A 10000-nucleotide genomic window follows, 5' to 3' on the forward strand; every position below is an offset into this window, starting at 1 on the left:
CCTTGCAACAGCTTTGGGAAGTGCTGCACATACAGAATCGGCCTCTTCTCCCATATGAGGACACACACCAACAGATAAGCCTTCCTGTCTACTCATCCGTCGGTCTGACGGGAGACTCCTTGGACATGGAGGGGACTTAGTAGTGGTGTCCTAAGTACGTTAAATCAGAAGTGGCACCACTGAACATCACTGAAGTGACTCAGCAGCAGCGCAGGGTCTCCGTAGATGTGTGGCCTCCTGGCGACCTAACACTGATGGTTCCCTGCCAACTGCTGATGTTGGGACTGTGACATAGGAACCTGGGTGTGGCTGTGTATGGGGGATGAGGAATGAGGGGTGTGGGAGTAATGGTACTGAAACCGTGCAGTTGACAGGGCACTGAAACCGTGCAGTTGACAGGGCACTGAAACCGTGCAGTTGACAGGGCACTGAAACCGTGCAGTTGACAGGGCACTGAAACCGTGCAGTTGACAGGGCACTGAAACCGTGCAGTTGACAGGGCACTGAAACCGTGCAGTTGACAGGGCACTGGAACCGTGCAGTTGACAGGGCACTGAAACCGTGCAGTTGACAGGGCAGAAAAAAAGGGAAAAAAAGGAAAGAGGAAATGAAAATCATGGAGGAACATGTGCACACCGACCCAATCTGCATGTCCGTTGAGTTGGCCAGCTCCCACAAAGGATCCTTCTCCTGTGTGGTGGGAGAGAAAGAAGAAAGAGGAAATGAAAACCATGGAGGAACATGTGCACACCGACCCAATCTGCATGTCCGTTGAGTCGGCCAGCTCCCACAAAGGATCCTTCTCCTGTGTGGTGGGAGAGAAAGAAGAAAGAGAAAATGAAAACCACGGAGGAACACGTAGGAAATTTGTTTATGAATGCTGTTCCAATTTATGGTGTTAATTGATTAATCAGTTAAATGTCTATTTATTTACCCATTTATCTGTGTCTTATAAACCTTAAGGTTTCACGACGTTGAAATGTATTCTATTCTATTCTTTTCTTTTCTATTCTATTCTCATGACACCCACCTTGGGAACGTCCCAATCCTTGTCTCCCTCCATGAAGTTTTGGTACATCTCCTGCATCAGGTATTTGCGGTTGATGAACTTGTTGCGGTCCAACATGAATTCGTTGCCATTGTCAAGGTTTCTCATCTTCACCATCACCTGTTGGGCACAAACCGTCACTCAAGTATTGGTCGTCTTTATCTTCTTCTTTTTTTTCTCGTCTGAAGACTAGTGCTGCTACTTTACCCCAAGACCTCAGCACTCAGCACTCAGCAACATGAGCTTAACCCCTTTTCTGCTGGCGGAAGAACAAACTCCGGCTGCATGGCCTTTGCCATGGAATCTTCCGTGAAAATGGGTATGAATCAACAACAAAAAATCGACAGACTGTATCTTTTATCAAAAGTATGCAAATTGTATGTTTTAGCATGAAAGGACATTGACTGAACTTTCTACTGGAAGCATTTCCACTCTTGCTCTTTCTCCCAAGTTTGACTGGAAAATCAGACAGAGCGTCTAGTCATTCAGATGATAGGATACACCGAGGTCCTGTGTGCAGCACACACTTAACACACTGAAAAAGAACCCATGGCAATGACAGTGTTGTCCCTGTCTGGAAGAAGTCCACTCTGCTATGTACACAAATATATATGCAAGCACTCAAGGCCTGACAAAGCCTGTTGGGGTATGCTGCTTTTCAGGCATCTGCCTAGCAGATGTGGTGCACCAAATATATTTTTGGAAAAAGTACAGGCATTTGATCTGAACCCCCCCCCCCCCCCCCCCCCCCTGCCCCCGGCCCCCAAAACAACCCCCCAAAAAGTTGCGCATATAGACCCAAAGTGCTTCTTTCATGGCGACACAAGAAGAAAGAAGAAAAAAGAAAAAAAAAACACATCAGATACAAAAAAGTAAACTGAAAACAGTAAGCTTACAACATAGAGTGTGCAAGGTTTGTCTGCTGTAGCAGCCAATGTTTATGTATAAAATAGTCTCATGTATGAAACAAAATATTTACAAAATGCATAACTGCAAAGACTGGCAAACAGATTGATGCTTCATGACACATTTAACATTTTTATGCACTCAAGTTTTCCTTCGTTTTTTGTTGTTTATTTGTTTAGCTTAATTTTTTTTCTGAAAAAAGGCAAAACATAATAAGTCTTCTTTTGTCTCAAGACCAGGCAACCGCTATTCCAGAATACTGAATCAGAAAGTTCACACACATGGCCCATGTAAATGAAATTAAAAAAAACAAAACACAATGGAAATAAAGAGACGAATGAATGAATGAATGAATGGATTAAATAGATAAATGAAAATATAAAAATATAAAGATAAATGCCATTTAGACCGTCAGAAAAAAGAAAAGAAAAAAAGGTAAACGCGGCGCTGACCTCAGTGCGTCCCTCCTTCAGTCCCCGGGCCTGTGGAGACACCAGCGCCAGCTCGTACTTCACTTTCTTGTCCAGTTCCTCCGACATGGCATTGGCCTCGTTCACCATGGGAAGCAACTCTATCAGGTCTTCCTGCAGAAGCAGGTCATCTGCAAACAGAGGGTGGGTCACTGCATGGAGAGACGTCACAGTGAACAGCTTTGTTCATGTTGCAAGGGGCATGGATAGAGATGTCACAGTGAACAGCTTTGTTCATGTTGCAAGGGGCATGGATAGATGTCACAGTGAACAGCACAGCTTTGTTCATGCTGCAAGGGGCATGGAGAGATGTCACAGTGAACAGCACAGCTTTGTTCATGCTGCAAGGGGCATGGAGAGATGTCACAGTGAACAGCACAGCTTTGTTCATGTTGCAAGGGGCATGGAGAGATGTCACAGTGAACAGCACAGCTTTGTTCATGTTGCAAGGGGCATGGATAGAGATGTCACAGTGAACAGCTTTGTTCATGCTGCAAGGGGCATGGAGAGATGTCACAGTGAACAGCTTTGTTCATGCTGCAAGGGGCATGGATAGATGTCACAGTGAACAGCACAGCTTTGTTCATGCTGCAAGGGGCATGGATAGAGATGTCACAGTGAACAGCACAGCTTTGTTCATGCTGCAAGGGGCATGGATAGAGATGTCACAGTGAACAGCACAGCTTTGTTCATGTTGCAAGGGGCATGGATAGAGATGTCACAGTGAACAGCTTTGTTCATGCTGCAAGGGGCATGGATAGAGATGTCAGTGAACAGCACAGCTTTGTTCATGCTGCAAGGGGCATGGATAGAGATGTCACAGTGAACAGCACAGCTTTGTTCATGTTGCAAGGGGCATGGAGAGATGTCACAGTGAACAGCTTTGTTCATGCTGCAAGGGGCATGGAGAGATGTCACAGTGAACAGCACAGCTTTGTTCATGCTGCAAGGGGCATGGATAGAGATGTCACAGTGAACAGCGTTGTTCATGCTGCAAGGGGCATGGATAGATGTCACAGTGAACAGCTTTGTTCATGCTGCAAGGGGCATGGAGAGATGTCACAGTGAACAGCTTTGTTCATGTTGCAAGGGGCATGGAGAGATGTCACAGTGAACAGCTTTGTTCATGTTGCAAGGGGCATGGATAGAGATGTCACAGTGAACAGCACAGCTTTGTTCATGTTGCAAGGGGCATGGATAGAGATGTCACAGTGAACAGCGTTGTTCATGTTACAAGGGGCATGGAGAGACGTCACAGTGAACAGCTTTGTTCATGCTGCAAGGGGCATGGATAGAGATGTCACAGTGAACAGCACAGCTTTGTTCATGTTGCAAGGGGCATGGATAGAGATGTCACAGTGAACAGCTTTGTTCATGTTGCAAGGGGCATGGAGAGATGTCACAGTGAACAGCTTTGTTCATGCTGCAAGGGGCATGGATAGAGATGTCACAGTGAACAGCACAGCTTTGTTCATGCTGCAAGGGGCATGGAGAGATGTCACAGTGAACAGCACAGCTTTGTTCATGCTGCAAGGGGCATGGAGAGATGTCACAGTGAACAGCACAGCTTTGTTCATGCTGCAAGGGGCATGGAGAGATGTCACAGTGAACAGCTTTGTTCATGCTGCAAGGGGCATGGATAGAGATGTCACAGTGAACAGCTTTGTTCATGCTGCAAGGGGCATGGAGAGACGTCACAGTGAACAGCTTTGTTCATGTTGCAAGGGGCATGGATAGAGATGTCACAGTGAACAGCTTTGTTCATGTTGCAAGGGGCATGGATAGAGATGTCACAGTGAACAGCTTTGTTCATGCTGCAAGGGGCATGGAGAGATGTCACAGTGAACAGCTTTGTTCATGCTGCAAGGGGCATGGATAGAGATGTCACAGTGAACAGCACAGCTTTGTTCATGCTGCAAGGGGCATGGAGAGATGTCAGTGAACAGCGTTGTTCATGTTGCAAGGGGCATGGAGAGACGTCACAGTGAACAGCGTTGTTCATGTTGCAAGGGGCATGGATAGAGATGTCACAGTGAACAGCTTTGTTCATGCTGCAAGGGGCATGGAGAGACGTCACAGTGAACAGCTTTGTTCATGCTGCAAGGGGCATGGATAGAGATGTCACAGTGAACAGCACAGCTTTGTTCATGCTGCAAGGGGCATGGAGAGATGTCACAGTGAACAGCACAGCTTTGTTCATGCTGCAAGGGGCATGGATAGAGATGTCACAGTGAACAGCTTTGTTCATGTTGCAAGGGACATGGATAGAGATGTCACAGTGAACAGCTTTGTTCATGCTGCAAGGGGCATGGATAGAGATGTCACAGTGAACAGCTTTGTTCATGTTGCAAGGGGCATGGATAGAGATGTCACAGTGAACAGCTTTGTTCATGCTGCAAGGGGCATGGATAGAGATGTCACAGTGAACAGCACAGCTTTGTTCATGCTGCAAGGGGCATGGAGAGACGTCACAGTGAACAGCTTTGTTCATGCTGCAAGGGGCATGGATAGAGATGTCACAGTGAACAGCACAGCTTTGTTCATGCTGCAAGGGGCATGGATAGATGTCACAGTGAACAGCTTTGTTCATGCTGCAAGGGGCATGGATAGAGATGTCACAGTGAACAGCTTTGTTCATGCTGCAAGGGGCATGGATAGAGACGTCACAGTGAACAGCGTTGTTCATGTTGCAAGGGGCATGGATAGAGACGTCACAGTGAACAGCGTTGTTCATGTTGCAAGGGGCATGGATAGAGACGTCACAGTGAACAGCTTTGTTCATGCTGCAAGGGGCATGGAGAGACGTCACAGTGAACAGCACAGCTTTGTTCATGCTGCAAGGGGCATGGATAGAGATGTCACAGTGAACAGCTTTGTTCATGCTGCAAGGGGCATGGATAGAGATGTCACAGTGAACAGCTTTGTTCATGCTGCAAGGGGCATGGATAGAGATGTCACAGTGAACAGCGTTGTTCATGCTGCAAGGGGCATGGATAGAGATGTCACAGTGAACAGCTTTGTTCATGCTGCAAGGGGCATGGATAGAGATGTCACAGTGAACAGCTTTGTTCATGCTGCAAGGGGCATGGATAGAGACGTCACAGTGAACAGCTTTGTTCATGCTGCAAGGGGCATGGATAGAGATGTCACAGTGAACAGCTTTGTTCATGCTGCAAGGGGCATGGATAGAGATGTCACAGTGAACAGCACAGCTTTGTTCATGCTGCAAGGGGCATGGATAGAGATGTCACAGTGAACAGCGTTGTTCATGTTGCAAGGGGCATGGATAGAGATGTCACAGTGAACAGCTTTGTTCATGCTGCAAGGGGCATGGATAGAGATGTCACAGTGAACAGCGTTGTTCATGTTGCAAGGGGCATGGATAGAGATGTCACAGTGAACAGCTTTGTTCATGCTGCAAGGGGCATGGATAGAGATGTCACAGTGAACAGCGTTGTTCATGTTGCAAGGGGCATGGATAGAGATGTCACAGTGAACAGCTTTGTTCATGCTGCAAGGGGCATGGATAGAGATGTCACAGTGAACAGCTTTGTTCATGTTACAAGGGGCATGGAGAGACGTCACAGTGAACAGCTTTGTTCATGCTGCAAGGGGCATGGATAGAGATGTCACAGTGAACAGCTTTGTTCATGCTGCAAGGGGCATGGATAGAGATGTCACAGTGAACAGCTTTGTTCATGCTGCAAGGGGCATGGATAGAGATGTCACAGTGAACAGCACAGCTTTGTTCATGCTGCAAGGGGCATGGATAGAGATGTCAGTGAACAGCACAGCTTTGTTCATGTTGCAAGGGGCATGGATAGAGATGTCAGTGAACAGCACAGCTTTGTTCATGCTGCAAGGGGCATGGATAGAGATGTCAGTGAACAGCACAGCTTTGTTCATGCTGCAAGGGGCATGGATAGAGATGTCACAGTGAACAGCACAGCTTTGTTCATGCTGCAAGAGGCATGGATAGAGATGTCAGTGAACAGCACAGCTTTGTTCATGCTGCAAGGGGCATGGATAGAGATGTCATAGTGAACAGCACAGCTTTGTTCATGCTGCAAGGGGCATGGATAGAGATGTCACAGTGAACAGCGTTGTTCATGCTGCAAGGGGCATGGATAGAGATGTCAGTGAACAGCACAGCTTTGTTCATGCTGCAAGGGGCATGGATAGAGATGTCACAGTGAACAGCACAGCTTTGTTCATGCTGCAAGGGGCATGGATAGAGATGTCACAGTGAACAGCTTTGTTCATGCTGCAAGGGGCATGGATAGAGATGTCACAGTAAACAGCACAGCTCTGTTCATGCTGCAAGGGGCATGGATAGAGATGTCAGTGAACAGCACAGCTCTGTTCATGCTGCAAGGGGCATGGATAGAGATGTCAGTGAACAGCACAGCTTTGTTCATGTTGCAAGGGGCATGGATAGAGATGTCAGTGAACAGCACAGCTTTGTTCATGTTGCAAGGGGCATGGATAGAGATGTCAGTGAACAGCACAGCTCTGTTCATGCTGCAAGGGGCATGGATAGAGATGTCAGTGAACAGCACAGCTTTGTTCATGTTGCAAGGGGCATGGATAGAGATGTCACAGTAAACAGCACAACTTTGTTCATGCTGCAAGGGGCATGGATAGAGATGTCAGTGAACAGCACAGCTCTGTTCATGCTGCAATGGGGGAGGTACACCTGTACTTCTTCTTCATTCATGAGGTGCAGCTCCCACATTCACTCATATACACGAGTGGGGTTTTATGTGTATGACCATTCACACACTGCATGTAGGCAGTCATACTCTGTTTTCAGGGGGATACACACCGGGTACATTCTTATTTCTGAACCAACTGAATGCTGACATGGATTACAGGATCTTTAACGTGTGTATTTTGATCTTCTGCTGGCGTGTACACATGAAAGGGGGTTCAGGCACAAGCAGGTCTGCACGTGTTGAACAGGGAGACTGGGAAAATCTCCACACTTTACCCATGTGCAGTGACTGGGACTCTCACCACTGAAAGTCCATGCTTCAGTCGTTGAGTTGTTGCACCCGTCATACATGTACTGAACATATACCTTTTTGTAACACACACATATGAATGCATGTGCACACACACACACACACACACACACACACACAGCAGACAGAACAGGACTGAAATGTTAACTCACTGCGGACCAAAGGCCCCAGTCAAGGCCCTACTGTTCACAACCATTTCAGATGAAGGGTCCCGATCCCGGCCTTTGATAGTTTTGAATTTTTGGAGTGGCACCTAATTTCCATTGTGACGTTACGAACTAAGAATATCTTAACTGACCACTGCGACCGATAAATGGTAATACTCGGTGATTTTACTTCTTACACATACAAATGGGTCATCTGTGGGGAAAGTCAGGGGAGGTAACAGGCAGTACTGACTGAGTTAACAACCTTCACCTTTATTTGCCCCGTCCTTCACCAGCCCTGACTGTTTGACGATCTCCTGCTGGGCGTCATCGTACGAGGGCTCCTTCAGCGGAGTTCCCTCCTTCAGCATCTTGGCCTCGTCCTGCGGGTGATGGAAGACGTACAGGTGGTTGGAGCCAAACAGCACTCTGCAACAAGGTGATTACGTTTTGGTGTATTCATGATTACGTTTTGTTGTATTCATTGTCAACAGTGGTTGGAGCCAAACAGCACTCTGCAACAAGGTGATTACGTTTTGTTGTATTCATGATTACATTTTGGTGTATTCATTGTCAACAGTGGTTGGAGCCGAACAGCACTCTGCAACAAGGTGATTACGCTTTGTTGTATTCATGATTACGTTTTGTTGTATTCATTGTCAACAGTGGTTGGAGCCAAACAGCACTCTGCAACAAGGTGATTACGTTTTGTTGTATTCATTGTCAACAGTGGTTGGAGCCAAACAGCATTCTGCAACAAGGTGATTACATTTTGGTGTATTCATTGTCAACAGTGGTTGGAGCCGAACAGCACTCAGCTTATATCACAGACAAACATTAAGTTTACAGTTGGGCCAAGCTTATATCACAGACAAACATTAAGTTTACAGTTGGGCCAAGCTTATATCACAGACAAACATTAAGTTTACAGTTGGGCCAACAGCACAGTGAGAGCTGTATGATCAATGGTTTCTCTGTTGCAATGGGAAGTCATTTACAGCTTAGTCTTTTAATTTTGTGAAGGACTATGACTCTCAAACTAGGAGGCAAAAATGCCCTGGCTCTTAGTGCTGCAGCCTTGGGGCTAGTTGGCCTGTTGGGAACCATTCCAATGCCCACTGTCCTGAAACCCTCTTGGCCCAGAGAGTGGGGATGTAACTTGGGCAAGACACTCTCCACTATAATCAAATTCTAGCCCAGATAGTCGGGACAGCAGTTACCTCCTCTGCTGTTCTGATGATCATAGTTGAACACAACTATCATACATATAACAGTATTGTATTGTATTGTACTGTATTGCATTGTGTTGTATTGTATTGTATGTACTTTTTTATCACAACAGATTTCTTTGTGTGAAATTCGGGCTGCTCTACCCAGGGAGAGGGGATTGCAACACTGACAGTGCCACCCATTTGTTTGTCCTGTTTTTTTTTCTGCCTGCAATTTTATTTGTTTTCTTATCAAAGTGGATTCCTTCAGAATTTTGCCAGGGACAACCCTTTTGTTGGTGTAGGTTCTTTGACATGCACTAAGTGCATGCTGCACACGGGACCTCGGTTAATTGTCTCATCTGAATGATTAGTGTCCAGACCACGACTCCAGGTGTAGTGCAGGGGGAGAAGATACTGGTGACTGTGGGACTGGAACCACTGGACTGTGGGACTGTTGTCATTGCTGCTGTTGTCATCATTGTAATCATCATCATCATCATTATCTTTATGATCATCGGTAGCAGTAGTAGTGTTATCTTTATCATCATTATCATCATTATTACCATCATCATCATTGTTATCATCATTGTCATCATCATTATTACCAGTGCTGTTTTATTGTAGTTATGTTATCAATACTGTTGCTAAGATTATCATCATACTCGTTACTGGTATTATTTTTAGTCTCTCTCTTCTTCTTCTCCTTCTTGTCATAATTATCATCATCACAATCATCATCATCACCATGACAACACCGGTACAAACTGATCTGTCTATAATTACCACACATCATCGTTCATGGGCTGCAACTCCCATGTTCACTCCTATGTACACGAGTGGGCTTTTACCTGTATGACCGTTTTTACCCTGCCATGTAGGCAGCCATACTCTGTTTTCAGGGGTGTGCATGCTGGGTATGTTCTTGTTTCCACAACCCACCAAATGCTGACATGAATTACAGGATCTTTAATGTGCGTATTTGATGTTCTGCTTGTGTATACGCACGAAGGGGGTTCAGGCACAAGCAGGTCTGCACATATGTTGACCTGGGAGATGGGAAAAAATCTCCACATTTACCCACCAGGCACCATTACCAATATTTGAGCCTGGGACCCTCAGATTGAATGTCCAATGCTTTAACCACTGGGCTACTACGTCCGTCATCACCATGACAACACCGACACAAACCCACCTG

The 10000-nt window shown here is 46.1% G+C and overlaps 1 protein-coding gene across 1 annotated transcript in view; it reads right to left on the reverse strand.

Annotated features, from left to right (window-relative positions):
- LOC143294242 (kinesin-like protein KIF28) overlaps positions 1–10000 on the reverse strand; it is a 60870-nt gene that overhangs the window by 15997 nt on the left and 34873 nt on the right. The window contains exons 13-16 of the mRNA XM_076605673.1: positions 9998–10000; positions 7866–8023; positions 2407–2555; positions 1031–1168 (exon numbers count right to left, since the gene is read on the reverse strand). The exon at positions 9998–10000 is cut by the window's right edge and continues 126 nt beyond it. Coding sequence (XP_076461788.1) covers positions 1031–1168; positions 2407–2555; positions 7866–8023; positions 9998–10000 — 448 coding nt within the window. The remainder of the gene's footprint in view (positions 1–1030; positions 1169–2406; positions 2556–7865; positions 8024–9997) is intronic.

The sequence above is a fragment of the Babylonia areolata genome, chromosome 19 (assembly GCF_041734735.1).
Source record: "Babylonia areolata isolate BAREFJ2019XMU chromosome 19, ASM4173473v1, whole genome shotgun sequence".
Classification (NCBI taxonomy): Eukaryota; Metazoa; Mollusca; class Gastropoda; order Neogastropoda; family Buccinidae; genus Babylonia; species Babylonia areolata.